A 19968-nucleotide genomic window follows, 5' to 3' on the forward strand; every position below is an offset into this window, starting at 1 on the left:
ATACAGCCTTTCATTTTTGTTTAACCCTCGAAATATCCTAGGTTACTGTCTGAGAGTGTTCAAGGGAAAAGGTAGTGAGGCTGCTACAAAAATAAATGTCACGGCCGCAGATTGATGGGAAATGCTAGATATTGTGTAGCCCGAGTAGTTAATGGAAGAGGAAGGTTGTCAACCATTTCTGATATTTCCTGAAATTTGTCCCTTGATGAAATGGCAGCGGGAGGGAGTCCCAAGGCTGGAGCTTTGTGACTGGAACAAACTTGCATAAAACATTTTCTATGCTGCTTTGAGGAAAACTGAGGTGGCTGTGGTGAAAACATTTAAGGCAGTCTGGTAGGCAGGTGTGGAAGCATCCGCTTTGAGAGAGAGTCCAGAGCACAGTTATGTTGTGCCTTGCATGCAAGATATAGAGTTTTAAACTCTTATTCTCTGGCGGTAAACTGAAACATTTCAGAGATATAGTCATGTGGTCAGGACTTTTGAGACCAAAGATAAGGTGAGCTGCTTAGTTTTGCACCATTGGGGCTTCGTTAACATATTTGCTTTGCAACGTCGATAGACTGCATTATTTAGTCGACCCTGAATTGGGTGGCTGCGAGATGACTTCCAAAGAATGGATATTTCCTATAGTTTCTCTCTATTCATTTCATATTTTGTGCTCTTTTTCTCAGCTGGTTTGAGGGAGGATAGTTGACTCTAGAGGCAATATATTGTCTTCAAGAAATGACGAGCTAAACCACCAAATGGGATCAGTGCACTAAATGGGAATCAGTTTCATTTGTTCTGTGTCTATTTTCCCTTTATCAGTGTATACACAGAGTTCTGTGTTAATTTACTATTTGAGCCATGGCTGGCTCCCAAGAGCATGTCCCAAGTCGTGCACTGTTTTACCAAGCGAACCACCTTCAGTTATTGTTCATGTGCCATCCCACACAGATTAAACATCAGTGGAGACTCAAATGATCTACCAACTAAGACCCAACATTGAGCCTCCCAATCATCATAAGATGCTTACAAGGGGGCCTACCTGGCTTAAAATAACCTAGCAATCAGGGTTTAGACTTGGGAGGAAAACCTTGGGGGCAATTATTGATGGCCCTAGATGAGGGCAGGAATGGTGCCCTGGGCTGTTGCGCTAGCTGATATACCTAGAGGAAGATGAGAACAGTGTCCTTCGCTTCAAGATCAGCTGGCAGTCCTAGATGAAGACAAAGGCGTATCCCGGGTCTTCTTTATTTGTTGGTATCCTCCAGCAATGTAAATTGTATTATGCTTGTACACGGACCAGAAACTTTTACAGTGAATCAAAAGTACGCCACTGCCTTTCATGTTTTCTCTCTGTCAAATTCAATTAGATGAATTTAAGTCAGTAAAGTGAGCAGTACCTTTTGGGGGCATCTCATCTGTTATACTTCCAGTGAATGCATATGTGCTGTTCCTGGCAGCCCTCATACAGTCTCACAAAGTGCCATTTCAAACACCTGGTGGCACCCAAATTCACCCTAATCCTAAGTGATGCAACATTATGCGTCTGCATAGTATACCACCGTTGGACTGACTTTTCCACAGGTTGAAAGGGATACATGACCGCTGCATAACCCTAAACTAGAGTAAAGTATTGATACAAGTTAGGAGCGGCCCAAGTGATTTAATTTGTTTCAGTTTGAGTCCAGCCTTTCACTCCACAGCCAAATCATGCTGGCTCATGCAGGGACCCTCTTGAGCTCCTGATTACCAAAATTGAGAAGTTGCCTGTGACCTTGTCTTAAATAAACCTTAAAGTGGTCCATACATTAGTCTCCCCAAAATGAATAAAACAACTGCAGAAAGGACACAGACCAACAGCCAAATATATGGTGATTGTCAAAAAGAGAGACCAAGCCAAACCCACACTCAAAGCACTTCTTGAGCCACTTTTTGTTAAATAACACCGGTCTCTAACCCACGAAAGGGCATACTCAAGAGGCCACTACAGAATATTAAAAAAGATTGTGTATCCGTGGAAGACTATTGCAAGTGAGAGCACTAGAAATGTGTAGAGTTCAGGACCAGGCCCTTAGGTTGCAACCTAGCTAGTTTCGGCTCAAGAGGAGCAGTAAACTGTATTGTAGAAGGTGGTACTAAATTTATAAACAACAAACAAATGTATCCCAATTTACCTAGTCTGACACCAAACAACACTTCTCTGTAATCTTGCATGGTAATCAAGTATAGTCTAGTGTTCAGAGTTCTATGTCAATCCCAGTTATCAAACTGCCTAAATTATTACCTACCTTTAAATCATTATATGCAATAATCTTACTATTTCATGAGAATCGTTCTTAATTTGTACCAGTGTTTGCAGGTGATTGGCACCGGAACTTGTTTCTGGGAAACATACATCATCTGGAGCATTCTCTTCCTACATAGAAATTACTTGTGATGGTTTAACATAGCCAATTAACTTTTGTGAATGCTGTAGGTGCTCCTTAAGGTCTTTGCAATTATGCCCCACTCTGTTAATATTAATTAAATACCTTTGGTAACACCTACCCCGTTAATCCCTCTGTTCTCTCTTTTGTTATTATTGAATTAAATTCATCAATGCTTCAGTTGTTCCAGTCTCAAAGTGTAGTTCTTTCCGTCTTGACTTACTGTATTTTAATGAAGTGCCAGCAAAACCCTAGCAAATCACTGTGTGATTTTTTTAAACAGTTGCAATTTCTCATTGTTAACAGAGTTGGGTCTAAGACCAGCATGGCCTTCAGCTCTCATGCTCTCACCCTCATTTTGGTTTCTCAGTTATGTGCCTCTGACTTTGCCGTTGTGTTACTCTGACACTGATCTTCATCGCTTTTGGTTTTGATCCTAAAACATTTATCTAGACATGAACACTTTTTCCTCCTTGATAAACTCGGATTGACACAAATGAATATACATTGGGTAAAACGAGCACAATCCATACATAGAGGGAGACCCAGAGATTTTGTTTATCCTTTTTGAATTTCATGCACCTCTGTTCTGGAAGACAGTGCTTTGTTCATCTTAATTAGAATATTTGTTTCTCTGCTTTTGTTAGTACGGCATGAGTTTGGCATAGGGTCTGCCACCTCCCTCTAGTCTCCCTTTCATGATGGTTGTTTCCTTCCTGGTTATTTTTCAGTTTCCCCTTCATCCTGGAGATGGATTTTTTTATTTCAGCAACGCAGCCTTCTACTTGATGATAAAGTGGAGACACCACTCTCAAGGGGAGGGCAGCTTCACTCACCATAGGAAGTTAACAAGAAGAGGCGCACCACATCAGTAATTCAAAATCAGTAATATTGAGTCGTATATCTTAAATTAGATCAGCCCAAAAGTTTCATAAGTCCTAAGTACTTTGTGTGATTTCAAAAGTATCCTTTATTGTCTTTCACAATCACATGTAGAATACAACCAACACGTTTCGTCCTGAAGAAATAAAGTGGACCTCCTCAGGGCTGTTATAAAAACAAACAAACAATATTTAACAGATGATTAAAAACATGATTAAAACATCCCGAAATACTCAAATCTTAAAACTCATCAATCCAAGATAAATCATAAGACCTTTTCTATGCTGCTTTGAGGAAAACTCAAGATAAGGTGAGTTATTTGACCTTAAAAAACACAGAATGAGACAACTTTTTTTTTAAAGAGAGTTACGTAGGTTTTCCCTTCTATTTCATACAACTAAGTCAAAAATATGGATTCACATTCACCTAATAATAAAGAGAAAAGTTGGCCTATTTAGCTGATTGAAACTCAACAAATCTTTTGTGAAAAGAACATAATTTGAACACATTGTCAATTTGTTTTGGTGCAAAATATATCTTACCATATCCCCAGGCGTTATTGCAATTTCTATCAGTGTTGTAAATATGTTTTATTTTAACTGTTTCTTAATCCATTAGGTACATTCTGTTAAAATGTGTAATCCAGGTAAAATAAATAGTTAGAAATATTGTTGTTTGGTTCATTGGTGAGAGAACTATGGTTAAAAAGAACACATTAATGCATCCCTAGGTAAAGCACTGAATAAATATTTTGCTCGAGGAAATACTCATTCTACCCTTTTCATTTCATTAGATTACTGTTACTGAAAGCTAGAGTATATGCTCCTTTCATTATAGCACTAATAAAAAATACCCACCTCACATTCGAACAGGTGAGCAACATAATAATTCAGTAATCAACTCAACATTATTAAATATTAATTGATAAGTACCTTGAGTCCCTGCAACAAGATCAGTGTATGGTCACCAACCAGATACTACATTCCCTGTGCATCTGTTGTTTATATGCACTTATGTGTCCCACGACAAAACAGCTCTCAAAAAGCATCATGTTAAAATTCCTAAACTATATTCCCATTCAAACGACATGGTAGCTTACACAAAAGTGCTGGTCTTTAAAGGACTCCATATACAGGGTACCTATATATCTATTTAAAATCCATTTTACCCTCCTTTATAAAGAGCACAAATGATCTCTTGAGGCTGCAAAATTTTGACTTGTGTTCTCATCCAACTGGCGTGATAGTTTGTACAAAAACGCATCTTTAAAGTGCTTCATGTTGAAAATGCCATCCTAAATACTTGTTAATCCGGAAGTTGGATGGGTAGGTCGTAGAAATAGCAAAAGTCTTGCTACCCCCTAAACTTAAAAACACTGGAATGTAATTTTATTTTGTCATTTTTAGATAAGCTTGTGTAATTCATAACTGATCACCATGTGTAACATATTGTAGCCAGTGGGATTTATCTTTAATCCCCTCATTATTGCAATTGGATACCTTTGAAAGCACATTAAGTACTTTGGACTTATGAAAGTTTTGGACTGATCTGGTATGGTGTGGCTCTTTTTGTTAATTTCTTTTTGATGCATTTCTTTGGGGACTTTTGGTATGTTAAACCCGGAAAGTAGAGCACCCACAGCTCAAGAACGACGTAATGTGCGACAACATACATCACAACCATCTAAAAGCAATCCACTTCACTTGCCATGTAGTTTCAATGACTTAACAATTCCCCTTTTTCTTGTATCTGCTTTGGGCCATTGAGTTGGGTGCCACTTTCTTTTTTGCAATATGACCAGAATGCCCTCTAACTGACATCTTGAACACCTAGATCCTCAGTAACCACCACTCCCCTCCAGCAAGGACTGCTGAGACAACCCTGCTGAATGATTCAGCTCTCCTTTAGAAGTAAACCGACAACTTTTTGTCCTACTGTTCAATCAAGATTCATGATGGATCTGCTTTCCAAGGTCTACATCCAATAGTCACCCACTCCATGCCGCCAGCCATATAATAGCACTGATCTCTCCCAAAACACCAGTCCATCTCTTTACCAGAAATCAATCCATCATGTGTGGATGAACTTGCACTATCTGAAAACAAGTCTATTAACAACCGAATTCCTTTTCATTTCTCAGAAATCATGCTAAAACCAACCCAATTCTGCCTGTGGAACTATCCTCAGTGGGACTTAATCTATCATACAGTAACTGAGCCAGATTCCTAGGTTTCATTCTGGATTCCTCTCTCTTGACAGCACGAGTGAACAGAATGGCACAAGTGAACAAAATCTGCACCATCGACCAACCTCCCCCAACTAAAGAAAATCTAAAATCTACCCTTCCCCTAACCAAGATCCGTAGTCTGTGCTCTTACCCCAAAAATTGACTCCGGCAATGTTGTTCTGTCAGTTATTCCCTCATCAACTCTGGCCCCACTCAAAGCCTTCTTTCACTCCACCACAAGCCTCAGCTCAGAGTAGAAAAAAAATGACCATATTTCTCCTATTCTGAAGGACCTCCACTAGCTCCTGCCGAAGGTGTGGACCAAGTTCAAAATTGGATGCATCACCTACAAAGCCTTTCACTGCCACAGACCCGGCTATTTATCCTGCTTCTTGCAATGTCAGGAGATGTACGTCAGTCACAGAACAATAATTTTTTAGTCACTCCCCACAACCAACACCATATCGCCTCACCAAACCTTCTCCATCTAATGTTGTTCCTTGAATCCTTTAATCACTGTTCTAACGTTATTTGAAAAGCAATGTTGTCTTGGTTTTGTACATGTGCTAATCTGTCTCTCAATTTTTTGTTTTGCAGTTTATATCTAAACCTTGTTCTTGGAAATGTGAATGTAACTCTTCTTAGTGATCAGGCAAAGTAAGTAACATTTTCCATTTTAGTGAAAACACTTTGTTTTATTGTACTGGAGTTTTAAACTTTTTGTTACCTCTTTATTCAGGGTTAGCATGTGAACATGACAAACCAGTATCACAGTACTCCTAAAGGAGAAGGCGTATTGCCATCTTTCTGAAAGTACCCCCTCTTCACCCAGTGTAACATCCCCTCTCCTTCCTGTCTCCTAACATAACAGCAAGTGCTCCTCACCCTCCCTGGGGTGAGCTGCCAATCATTTGCAAATGACAATAGAAAGAGGAGAAAACGGAGGGGTCAGTTACAAACAACTTGTGTATATAACCCCCCCACACTAAAAAAATAAATAAATCTGAATCTCTCGATTGGGCCTGTCAGATATTTGGGGAGCACCCCGTCCGAGATGGCCTTTCACCTGACCTGAGTCACTGGTCGCCAGACGGCTAATATTTAACATTGCCGTCTGGCCCCAGGGAGTCTGCCTTTCTGTTGTCTGCCAGGCTGTAATGAATCCGTTATTTTCCACAGCCCTTACAGCCTCAGACCTTGGTACCAGTATGCTCAAACTTTGCGTTTCCGGCAATGAATAATTGATTATGTTTTTGATAGCTGCGAGTTCCAGAATCACTCAATTTGCTGTCATTTCCACAATGTGTTAAATGCAGATTCCCTCTTCACTGCAATGCCTCCAGCATGTATCTTGTGTTCCTGGGTACATTACAATAGGGGTAGTTGTTGGGCAAGTCGGGTTCTGTCACTGACCTCACCTCTCATCTGTCCTCCTCAGCACGTCGGGGGCTGCTTCATCAGGGTTCCCTGCACATTCAGCCTCTCTGTATATGACTGTTGTAATAAATGTTTTGAGTGGTGTCAAAGGTCTTTTGGCTGCTACTTTCAAAGCTGGTTGCTGCCAGTGAGGAGAGGTTTACATATTACCAGATCAGACACTGATGCAAAGTGAGGTTATCAGGCCTCAAAATACCTGATGGGATGACCCTTGAACATGTGGCCTATCGTTGGGCCTTTCCCAAGCCTCCATAGTGTAGACTCCGAGATCTCTTACTGTCTGATAAAGTCCGGTGGAGCGTAGCTGGTGAGGGCGGAACGCGGAGAGCATCATCCGGATCGGCACACCTCTCCAGGTGTCCTATAGTGAACTGTTGATTTTTGCTGCAATAGAGATTTCACCTTCTATTGCCTTTTGCAATCCAGCACATTCCAGAGAGTCGCGCCTGCCAATGCCTGGCGTGAATTGGCACAATTCTCTTTGCGTCTTCCCAGTGTCCTGTGCCGCTTTGTAGCGTAGGAAGTCTAAGCCAACCTCTGGCTCAAAACTGTGTCCGCATTTTCAGCTAGCCACCATCTTTTGTTCTGCCATGGGATCCTATGGTCATCTCTGGCGCGTCCCAGAAGCGCTCTGCTGATCCTCACCAGGGGAACGGGTATTGGATCATCAAGATGGATATGTTTGTACGATAGTGCTTACCAATTTGAGATCCAATGTACATCCCAAGAAAGTGCTCTTGGGTGATTAAAATTATCCCAGAAGGCTCACAGCTGAAGCACTCCACGCAGCTCCACTTCTGAACAGTGCTCCAGATTAGCATATTCTGTCTTCACAGCGTCGGCTCTGCACTCAGCCACGGGGGGTGTCCGATGGAGATGCCAGTGGCCTTTTCTAGCAGCAATGTCCTGTTTTTTCAGTTGCTCGCTGGGGAGTTGGATCAGTGCCCAGGAGAGTTGAAAAATACAGATGAGTTAGAAGTGCATAACTGTTGCACATTGACAAAAGTGGCATATTGTATCACTATTTTGGATCTCCAAGTATCCACCACACCTAGAAATAGAAGGGAAAAAAACTGAAAAACTTTATGTATTTGGATTTTTTAAAGTCCTTTTAATTTAAAAGTCTAGCTGCATGTGTCACCCTTGCCCATCCATACACAAACATAAATGGCACCCCTTCTGGGCCTACCTACGGAGGGAGTTTTTTTAATTTATTTATTATGTTTTTATTTTTATAAACGTACGCTAAAGCGCCTCGATTGCAATTGCAAACATGGCACAGGGATTACAAGCAAGGCACCGTGATTGTTGTTAACCTAGTAATTTTTCTCCCTCAGATAAGTAAGGGTGAATTATTTGGCCTTTGCAAACTGGGTGCTGGGGTGAATGTTAGCTGCTCAGGTTCTCTTTTTTAATATTTACAAACTTTCAGCATGGTCAAGGAGTTACAGTAGGCATAATGCACTGAGTTCAGTCACGCCTCTAACATGTTCCGTAACAAAACGTCAGTGGTTCTCGAGACAACTACCTAGCATGACCGGCATCCATCAATTTTTTTTTCCGTGCCAACTTTACAAATCTAGATACGCAGTGTGTGGTCCGGGCTCCCGTGTTGCCGAGAGGTGTCTCTAGTGTCTGATTTCCCCACTTGTGAGTGTATTCCAGAGTTGCACTGTCCTGTCTTGGTTGCTGTTCTTTGTCTGACTGTCTAGAGTGACCTGCATCAAGTACTAGCCACAACTTAGCATCATTTCACATCGGGTATGGCCTCTGACTAGTGTGTAACATCTCTCAGCCCTTCAATGCGGTTTTTCAGTTCTATCAACTTCTGGATATCTCGGATTTCCTGCCCTTCGTTCTTTGTTAATGTTGGCGTTTGGCTAAAAATAGGGTCTGATCTGTGAGACTGCATTCAACTTTGTTCTTGTTTGGTTTTAGTTGTAACCCCTCAAATGGAGGTGTCCGTCATTCTACCAGGGAGGCGCCATATTGCCTGCATGACCTCAGTCCTGTACTGGGATACGTCTGTGCAATCCCAGTACATGTGCATGAGGTTTTTGTTTTTGCAATGACATCTAGGGTATTTATCAAAGAATTGAGGGGGAAATCTGGTGTCGCCTGTAGGGTATCAAATACGTGCAGTGTAATGTTTCTACTGGACCAGCTTAAACCTACCATTTCTGGACACTGCTTTCGGGTTCCCCGGTGCCTAGTACCAATTTGCATATCCATATCCTTGGCCTATGCTTCTCTGTGGTTGGATGGGTACTCCCATCGCATGGCCACCAATTACGAATACTGCTGGGACACGGTGTGTGTCTAAGTGGCCGCCATGCCACAGTCCCAACCTCATTTGACAATGCTGTTCACCATATTGAAAGTTAGAATTGTAGCCAGTTCCACAAGGTATGGCAAGCACCATATTGAGCGGCCGGGCCACATATACCATCACCATGGTCGTTTTCTGCAGAGTTCCGAGTTGTACTCAGCATCCTTGGCCAACTTCAGTGTTGCTGCTGCTTTAGGAATACATGCGTCTCAGCATTATTTCCTCCGTTATCCCTAATATTGATTGGATCTCTGCATTATCTGGGTCTGCTACCCCTACCCACTGCGGCTGTGCCACAGGATAGCAGTGTTCCATGTCAGAAGCACTCAGTCCTCACTCCGAATTCTGCACTTTGAGTTTAGTGAGAGACACTTTGTGACTGAACGCCATATAATGCCTGTCAGTGTAGTGTCAGTTTCAGTGAACTGACACCTAGGCAACTGGACTGGGATAATTCTAAAAATGTAAAGCAAACTGAACAGTACCACCATGGTGATGAGTGCTATCCTGCCCATTACGGAAAGGGACAGCTTCCAGCGGCTGAATTTGTGAAAGTGCCACGGTTATCTTTCCAGTTACCCCTTCTGTAAGCTAGAACTGAACACCTAGATATTGAAAAGTTATGGGTTCCTGTTTGCAGGGTAATTTTGGCAGGCATATGGGTCTAGCCCTAATGGAGACTTAGGTGGGTGCAGCCCCAACTTGTCTGTGTTCCCCTCGGGCCTGGGTACTCACCAAAGCGGTCCGAGTGTGCCAGCTCTGGTGCCTTTCTTGTTACGCAACAAAAAGTACTCTAATATGTACAGTACAGTACTTCATCTTCTGCGTATAGAGGTACAATTATGGTCTCTTGTCCTAATTTAATCCCCCTGATGTGCCTTCTTAGCACAGCAACTCCGCCAGGGCAAACAGAAGTGGCAACATGAGACTCGAACACTGTTCTCCCAGATTTCACTCTGCGAAGGATTAGGAATAGTTATTTCGAGTCTGTGTCGTATGCCTTCTTTATGTCGCCACATTCCTTCTCCAGGACACCATCACAGCCATTAGGCTTTCTCTGGAGTAGTCTCCTCACTTCCAGTGCTGTATTTCTCTGGTAACAAAGGCCAATTGGTCCAGGTATATCAGGTTGAGTAAAACTGGATATCCTGGCTGCAGATATTGGTTGATAAGAGGACACCTTACAAGGAGTCCTATCTTAGCTTGGTCACAATGATGGCTTCCTTGCTTATGGGTGGCAATGTCCTTCAGTGTTGCCTGCCTGTTAAATTACCAGGGGCCTTGTGGCTAAGAAGGAGCTGTTTGTGGTATAGAACTCTTTCAGAAAGTCATTGCAGCTTGGATATTTGCCCATCGCCAAGTCTCAGATTTATGTCATAAATTCCTCCAAGGTCAGTAGCATGTCTAGTGTCGCCGCTCACAAGTTAGTGCCTTCAGACCAGTCCGGCCAATATGGTTCTCTATTATTTGGTCATCTACACTACCAGACTTCGAGTATAGTCTTGCTCTCTGTAAGTATTAACCAAACCAGCATTCACACGTATTTAATAATTAGCTGGTATTCCAACCTGACAAGTTCTAGATTCCCACAAGCTCCACTCTCTGGTTTCCAATGTCCTAGTGTTGTTTTCTAAGTGTGTGGCTGTTCTGTTGAGGACTGCCTTCACATCACGAGAGGTTTGAAAACGCATACCTTTTAGATAAGCCTCCATGCATCCCATTCAACTAATATTTCGCTGGTCAATCTAGCATCCAAGAAAAATTGGATAGTATGTATTTTGTTAATGATTTTGAAAGGTGTATTTCCTGCAAAGATACAATGTCAATTCCACGCCTTTGCAGACTTACATATATCATATCTTTTAACCAGGTGATCAAACCCTCGTACATTCCAGGTAATGGGTTTTTATATTACGTTGTGCTGTGATGTGAAGTTTTAGATTATACCCATTAACCACAGAGCCCTCTGCCGAAAACCTGCTGTGTAGACCAGGCAGTAATGTTGGCATCTCAACCATCAGTGTTCGCAGTAGGTCTCCTGTGTGTTCACCTCATGGTATATCACCTATTCTGTTTCTGTTGCCTCGTAACATAGAAACATTAACAAACCATTCCCTTGGCTCCGGTTCTGAGCAGTTGAAGCCCAACACATTTGAACGTCACTAAAATTCATCTTCTCCAATTGCTTGTACGATCTTGAAGTCATGTAGCGGGAACTGTGTTCATATGAGGCTTGCACGATCTTGAAGTCATGTAGCGGGAACTGTGTTCATATGAGGCTTGCACTTTGCACCTTTCTTGCATAATGTACCTCCGCCATGTGTTAGCCTTCTGCAATCTGTTGACTTTGAGTCTCCCATCTGGCACTTCCTGCAGAGTATCAGTCTTGGTAAAAGTTTTTTTAGGGTTTCGTTTTATGTCCTGATGCCACGCAGCCACCCTGGTTGAGCCAGCTGTGCTGCCGACCAAACATTGATTATTAGGCGAGCAGGAGAGGGCAATTCCATGGCGTCCCCCAGTCTGTAATCTCTCATCCGCCGTTGTAGGTGGGCTTCCTGTCAGAGGTTATGAGCCCTGGTCGTGCTCCTCCGCCATCGTTCTTGGGGTCATTGTACTTGTCTCAGACGAGTCTTTGGCGTCTCTGGAATTTTTATAAAGCTGTTATGCAACGTGCATCAGTGTCTCCGAGCACCCTGCTGACGGGTTCTCTGCGGTTAGCTTGTGCGAGGTCTTTTGGTTCTGTTCTTTACGTTCCTTGTGAAGCCTGAGTCTTATGGTGCGTCCACTGTCACTTTATGTTCTGAAGCCCATTCGTTGTCCCACTCGCTGATTGCCAAAGGTCTTTGTGAAATGTGAGCCTGTCCTGTCTACTGTTTTCAGTGTAGCTGGGAACAAAAACATGCATTTAGATCCGAGGACTTGATTTGTGTTCAGGAACTTGATGCATTGTTGTTGCACCCCTTCCACCCCCCCCCCCCCCCCACCCCCCCAGTAGACCTGGAAGAGGAAGATCTTGTTGGCCTGGACCTTGTGGGGTTGCCATATAGTTCCCTAAGGCGAGCTAGTTGCCAGTCCTTGGTAGTCGTAGGTGGGGCTCAGTGTTTCACCAGGGCTGGTGGTACCCTAGTTACCATCCCAATAGAGAAGATATGGGAGATTTCCTATGGCTTGGTCTGGGTTCTGAGCCACTTCTCAAGGTACTGCTCCATACATCAGTTTTTATTGGTGACATGTTGGTCCTCAACTTCATCAGGCCCAACTCGTTTCCCCCATACATCCACTCATGCATGTTTCTGCTAGACTCCTCTATTCCTCTCATAGCCTCTTCACGCTTCTAGTGTCCAGGGCTCGGTGAGCCTGTGCGGCCTCTAGCCATAGCCTCCCCACTGTCTCCAACCACCAGGACTCTCCGCAGGCTGATTTGTCTGGGGCTTTTACCTGCCTGCTTACGAGAAGTTGGGAGCACTGGTCCACTTTTTCCCAGCCGCAGGACAGGCTTTCCAGCTTCTGCCCTACAGCTGTGTCGCGCTCGGCTCTGCTCCTCCAGGGATGCCCACCCAGAGCTGACTGCTATCTAAAAGACTAGAGTTTCTGTGTGACGTCAGTTGTACGCCTTGGTCTTTAGAGATGGGCAAGACACTTGAGGCTGAAGCCAGAGGCCTGGTTCTGGCTCAGCTTGAGATTCTCTTAGACCCTCAAGCCGACAACGAACCAAGCATTAATGAGTCTTCTGAATGCCACCCACGCTCTGTCATCATGTGCCAAGAATCAAAAACAAAACATGAACTTTTGGTGTGAAAAAGTAGAGAAACGGGTACCCCTCTAGTGGCTGAATTGCATAATGTGAAGCCAGAACACCCGGGGCTATTTCTGGCTTCCCTACTTGACTGAACTGTGCGGCCCTAGGCAAATATCGTATTTTATAAAGCCACCCTTTCCTTCATTATCACATGTGAGAGTGATTCCAGTATGTAAGGTTAGGGTGTGCTAATAATCAGATATATTAAGGTGAAACGCTCGTGCATGTTAAAGAAATACCTTTTTTAATTTGAGGCCGTCATATTTTCACATGATGTTTGTTGCGTGATTTATATCACAACTTTTTTCAGGGCTTGGCTCGTGCATGGGATCTTGGAGCCCAGCGACACCCTTGGCGTGGCCCGGCTCTCCCTGTCATTCGGAGGCTCCCCCGCCTCTGTTGGTCTCCCGGTGGCCTCACTGCCCAGAAGCCAGAGTATTCATCGGCGCATGGTGAGAGGAAACTTCACAGGCAGGGTGCGTTGTTGTGAGCATGTCTACCCCCGCCATCTTCCCGATCAGGCCAACAGCCATTCAGATCCTCCTGTACCAAAAAAGGGTTTTATAGTTTGCACTTGCGACTAGGGCACCCGGGAGTGTGCCGTCTGTCTCTGTCCCCCTTTAACCTGCACCCCACACCAGTCTGAGGGGCAAGATATACCTGGAAATCCCTATTGTTCTGTTTTCTCTTTGCAGTTGCGAGCATGGCATCAGGACAACTGGCATGAGGAACATTACCCTTTGAAGCGTTTCACATTATTAATATAATAAGCAAAAACTGTATTGCATTGACTATATGCCAAAACCAAAAAAATCAATACTGGATCTTGTCATACGGAAAAAACTCTTAACAAAAAGTGTTACAGATTAATTCAGGCTCTGCAAATAATAGTGCCGCATCCTGTCTCCTGGGCACAAAGTATGTTTATTTCCTTTATAAAGCAGAGGAGATGAAGGAGCCAACTGAAGAAGGCGGGGCCTGTGCTTCAGAAGCGTGTCTTGGGACAAAGAAAGGGCAGTGTGTACTTTATGGGTTCTAGTCTCGGTAACTCTCTGCTGTCGGGCTCTTGCCGGCTGGTTCCAGAGAGGTGAAGTCTTGCTTCAAGATGAGAGCTTCATGAAACCGAGCTACAATTGTACCCAGAATGTGGAATAAATGATCAACTTCCATGAAGCTGAGGGGCTGCGTGGGAAGCACCCCATGGGGGTAGTAGTGTGACCCTAAAAACACTTTTCCACCAGCCACGTGCCAGTATCGGCATCTGAGGGTGGAGTGTGTCCTGCCACACAATGATTTGGGTGTTCTAGAGCGTCTAATGGAGCCATTTTAGGAATGTGGAAGCTGCCATCTAGGTCGGTTGATAGGGGGAGAATTGTAACTGGAGAAGGCTAGATCATACGATTTGGCAAGAAAACCAGTTGCCCTCAGCACCTCATTTAGGAGCTGACTCTGTACGGGGTTTGTATTGTGCCAGCGAGAATAGCTAGGTTTGCCCTGTGACGCCATTTCATGAAGGGAAAACTGCTGCGCCTTACTGCGACGCCCCTCGAGGCCGCGACCATGTACCACGTAGAAATGATTTCAGGGTCTTTATTTCCCAGCTTCCCAGTAGACTACGTCTTCGTCCGGTGCTATTTACTTAATATCCAGCAGGGGGAGCTACAATATTAAGTTTGAGCAGTTCTCTTTCAGCAACTGGGTCCATCACCTCTTCAAAACGTCACTTAAAAACTGGTTACTCAGATCGGCAAGTCACTTTTCTCTTTCTTGTAGCCGATTTTTCTTCAAGAATGTGGGTTCACGTAAAATCACCTCACTTGAACTGAAAAAAGAAGCATTCTTTTAAACAATTTACTCTGGGCGTGCCGGTAGATGGGTAAAATATGACTTTCCTGAGACTAGAAGGAATGCCTTTTTAGGTGAATGAGCAGGTTTTTCAGCAGTTCAGCGCGTCCCAAGGGTGTCACGCAGTACACCCATTTAAGTGTTTACTTATTCAGTCTGCGCGTCGGAGGGCTCATAAAGTGGGCCAGGAGAGTTGAGTATCCTGTCTGCCTGAATGTGCTGTCCCACCCACCTCAGACAGATTGTAACATTCTTTTGTGGGGCCCCGGGGAGGCAGGATTCGCCAAATCCTGCTTGCCTGACCCTTTAAAATCCTCCAGGCTATGGCTGTATGTCTGCCTGACGGCAGCATGGCTGCTCGCCTCAGCGGTTTTTAGACATCTTTTCGTTCTGGCGTGGGCAGTTATTGCATCCCCGCTCGAGGTAGGCAGGTTGAGTGTGCTTCGTTCATACTGCAGCTGCTTGTGTGCAAAATATTTGTAACAATTACTCCAAAGCCTAAAACTGCCTGTGTCCTGGCAGCAAGTGCAATCATGAAAAGCAGACCACCCAGAGCGATGCCTTCACACGACAGGGCTTGTGCAGACGTAAAAACAAACTAGACACATATTAAAGGAGGGGGAATTGTGATCTGAAAACATACAATAATTTATAACCCTGCTTGTGTTGCTGCCCAAGTGACAGAACTTATTTTATGCAAAATCTTGACATAAGTAAGGATTCTTGTTCATTCAGAGAATTAGAATGAAGTAACCTGCAGGCAAGTGATGCTCCTGGATTTAGTTTTCTGAAATGTATGACCGGTACTGGGGTATTGCTGTGTAAATGTAATCCAATAATTGCTTTAAATTCGAGTAGCCTGCTTTCTCGGTGTTCTGAAGGGCAGAGGAGCTGTGTTCCCTGCAAACTCGATTCGTTCCGAAGTAATTCTTGCAATGCAGATCATTTTAGCTGGCTCGAAATCATTTCCTCTACATTAGTAGGATATGGAGTTTTCTGATCCCATTGGTGACTGGGTGCGCGGAACCAGAACACCTCCGGAGCTGCATTTTGGATTAATGACCTTTGCAAACTTGGGTCTTCCATAATATTATTTAACAGAAGAGGGTGGATGAGCAGATATGACAACTGGTGAAACCTATTGCAGGGCTCTTGGGCTAAGGTTGGAATCTACCACCGACGTGCCATTGAGAAAGGGAAAACTCACATAAGTTACTCTATGCTTTTGTTCTAATAATTTGACTAGTATATTTCAAGACTTACAAAAGAATCCAGTATCCAAATGTTTTTAATTTGTTGCTTTGTATATGTTTGCATTTTCTTGATACTTCAATGTGATTTTATATTGTCAGAAAAGTAGTTTTCCTGCATCTTACGGGAAATGCAAGAAAACTTACTTGCATTGCCTTTCAGTTGGGATTGTACACTTTTATTAGCTTCAAACAGCTTTTGGTCAACCCCATCTGGTCAAAGCTCACACATTTACACTAAGTGCGTACCTTACCACTGTTGTGGTTTTCAGGACGCATTCCCTGGAAAAAGTACGTCAAGATGTTGCATTTATTATTTTCACTTATTATAAAAGCTCGAAAGAACAAAGCCAGAAACTCTGATTTAAAAAAAACAAAAAAACCTGCGATTGTAATCACAAAAGTGCACCATTTTGCTTACAGTCACAAAATTGATGGTTATAGTACATTAGAATTTTATCTTGTAGAGATCAATCTCGATGCTCACTGACTGTGCACTTGCAGTACATTTAATTTCCACATTGATTGTATGATAGTTCATAAGCATCCTGCTGAATTAGATTTCAATTACTTTGTCCTAAGGAGGATGCCATAAAAAAAGTATTTAGGTAAATCCATTAAAATTTTTGATGCACAGATCAAGGCATAAAACTGCAGTCTATCTTCGCAGAATGCTTTATGGCACTGATGACGTTTGTCTCCAGTTGTTTGCAACTCTAGGCCAAATTGCATGCGGCATGTTTAGATATGTTTATGGATTGAGAGACAACCAGAAGGACTCTATGCAGAACTGACCGTATTAGGGGTGTTATAGATTGTTGTCACATTGCCTGGGTTTACCACTTTTGAAAGTTCCTTTCCCTAATGGCGGGGACAGTGGCCTACTCGCTGAAATATTCATAGCCCTATAGAGACAGCTCTCTGGATTGACATTTATCTAGGCATCATGCCTGGTGTGTGGAGATCTTCGAGATTGATTCATGATATCGACATCTGATGCACCCGAGGTGTCCAATTTACCAGAATCATTTATCACTTTAATTTGTATTATGTTAACCATCACTACAGTTATTATTCCACCTATATGGGGTCATTGAATGATAGGGTTAACATTTTTGAAAAAATATTCCTACTTTTTTATACTTTAGTAATATTTTTAATCACTTAAAATTGGGAACACTTGGGGTCCTCGGTCTGCATCTTTATTCATAAGCAAAATCTCTCAAGCGTAGCTTCAGGGTCTGTTTTTAACCAGGAAATTACATGGTGAACTTTAAGATTCATGGGGAATGTCAGCCTCTGCTGCAGCATGCTGGGTCTATATGCATTATATGCATTGCAAAGGCCGGGAAAGTATTCTTGCTGTCACTGGCTTCATAAATGTACATTAGAGTTGACATTTACATGTTGTTGATTTTGGCACCTGAGAAGCATGTTATTTCTTCAGGTAGTTTAAACTGCTGCTAGAGAATTTGTTTGTGTGAACATGGGCAACTCTATATACCCTTTCTGGACTAGGGTGACAAAGCTATATTAAAATTGGTCCAGTGGGATTCATTCTTGGGTACATATCGACTGATTTTACACAAAGTATCAATACCATACTAATTTGCGGCTCTCATCAGGGCAAAGAATAGTCTGACTCAAGCGTTCTCTATCACTGGGTGTTAGTAGGTATCCCTCTCTTTGGGAGGGGCAGGTGGCCAAGCAAAGGTACTTGCAATTGATTCGGCATCAATTGCTCAGTGTGCACAGTATGTGTAGGAAGTTGGCTCTCTATGTGCTATTTCAAAGTAAGGAATAGCATGCACAGAGTCCAAGGGTTCCCCTTAGAGGTAAAATAGTGGTAAAAAGAGATAATACTAATGCTCTATTTTGTGGTAGTGTGGTCGAGCAGTAGGCTTATCCAAGGAGTAGTGTTAAGCATTTGTTGTACATACACATAGACAATAAATGAGGTACACACACTCAGAGACAAATCCAGCCAATAGGTTTTGTTATAGAAAAATATCTTTTCTTAGTTTATTTTAAGAACCACAGGTTCAAATTTAACATGTAATATCTTGTTTGAAAGGTATTGCAGGTAAGTACATTAGGAACTTTGAATCATTTCAATTGCATGTATACTTTTCAAGTTATTCACAAATAGCTATTTCAAAAGTGGACACAGTGCAATTTTCACAGTTCCTGGGGGAGGTAAGTTTTTGTTAGTTTTACCAGGTAAGTAAGACACTTACAGGGTTCAGTTCTTGGTCCAAGGTAGCCCACCGTTGGGGGTTCAGAGCAACCCCAAAGTCACCACACCAGCAGCTCAGGGCCGATCAGGTGCAGAGTTCAAAGTGGTGCCCAAAACGCATAGGCTAGAATGGAGAGAAGGGGGTGCCCCGGTTCCGGTCTGCTTGCAGGTAAGTACCCGCGTCTTCGGAGGGCAGACCAGGGGGGTTTTGTAGGGCACCGGGGGGGACACAAGCCCACACAGAAATTTCACCCTCAGCGGCGCGGGGGCGGCCGGGTGCAGTGTTAGAACAAGCGTCGGGTTCGCAATGTTAGTCAATGAGAGATCAAGGGATCTCTTCAGCGCTGCAGGCAGGCAAGGGGGGGCTTCCTCGGGGAAACCTCCACTTGGGCAAGGGAGAGGGACTCCTGGGGGTCACTTCTGCAGTGAAAGTCCGGTCATTCAGGTCCTGGGGGCTGCGGGTGCAGGGTCTTTTCCAGGCGTCGGGACTTAGGTTTCAGAGAGTCGCGGTCAGGGGAAGCCTCGGGATTCCCTCTGCAGGCGGCGCTGTGGGGGCTCAGGGGGGACAGGTTTTGGTACTCACAGTTGTAGAGTAGTCCGGGGGTCCTCCCTGAGGTGTTGGTTCTCCACCAGCCGAGTCGGGGTCGCCGGGTGCAGTGTTGCAAGTCTCACGCTTCTTGCGGGGAGTTGCAGGGTTCTTTAAAGCTGCTTCTTGGAACAAGGTTGCAGTCTTTTTGGAGCAGGTCCGCTGTCCTCGGGAGTTTCTTGTCGTCGTCGAAGCAGGGCAGTCCTCAGAGGATTCAGAGGTCGCTGGTCCCTTTGGAAGGCGTCGCTGGAGCAGAGTTCTTTGGAAGGCAGGAGACAGGCCGGTGAGTTTCTGGAGCCAAGGCAGTTGTTGTCTTCTGGTCTTCCTCTGCAGGGGTTTTCAGCTGGGCAGTCCTTGTTGTTGTTGCAGGAATCTAATTTTCTAGGGTTCAGGGTAGCCCTTAAATACTAAATTTAAGGGCGTGTTTAGGTCTGGGGGGGTTAGTAGCCAATGGCTACTAGCCCTGAGGGTGGGTACACCCTCTTTGTTCCTCCTCCAAGGGGAGGGGGCCACAATCCTAACTGCAAGATGGAGGATTTCTAAAAGTTAGAGTCACCTCAGCTCAGGAGACCTTAGGGGCTGTCCTGACTGGCCAGTGACTCCTCCTTGTTATTCTCATTATTTTCTCCGGCCTTGCCGCCAAAAGTGGGGGCCGGGGCCGGAGGGGGCGGGCAACTCCACTAGCTGGAGTGTCCTGCGGTGCTGTGACAAAGGGGTGAGCCTTTGAGGCTCACCGCCAGGTGTTACAGCTCCTGCCTGGGGGAGGTGTTAGCATCTCCACCCAGTGCAGGCTTTGTTACTGGCCTCAGAGTGACAAAGGCACTCTCCCCATGGGGCCAGCAACATGTCTCTAGTGTGGCAGGCTGCTGGAACTAGTCAGCCTACACAGACAGTCGGTTAAGTTTCAGGGGGCACCTCTAAGGTGCCCTCTGGGGTGTATTTTGCAATAAAATGTACACTGGCATC

At 44.0% G+C, this 19968-nt stretch overlaps 1 protein-coding gene across 1 annotated transcript in view; it reads left to right on the forward strand.

Moving 5' to 3' along the window:
- Positions 1 to 19968, forward strand: part of TMEM120B (transmembrane protein 120B) — a 102521-nt gene that overhangs the window by 24650 nt on the left and 57903 nt on the right. Inside the window, exon 4 of the mRNA XM_069214911.1 lies at positions 6118 to 6177. Coding sequence (XP_069071012.1) covers positions 6118 to 6177 — 60 coding nt within the window. The remainder of the gene's footprint in view (positions 1 to 6117; positions 6178 to 19968) is intronic.

Source organism: Pleurodeles waltl, chromosome 11, assembly GCF_031143425.1.
Source record: "Pleurodeles waltl isolate 20211129_DDA chromosome 11, aPleWal1.hap1.20221129, whole genome shotgun sequence".
Classification (NCBI taxonomy): domain Eukaryota; kingdom Metazoa; phylum Chordata; class Amphibia; order Caudata; family Salamandridae; genus Pleurodeles; species Pleurodeles waltl.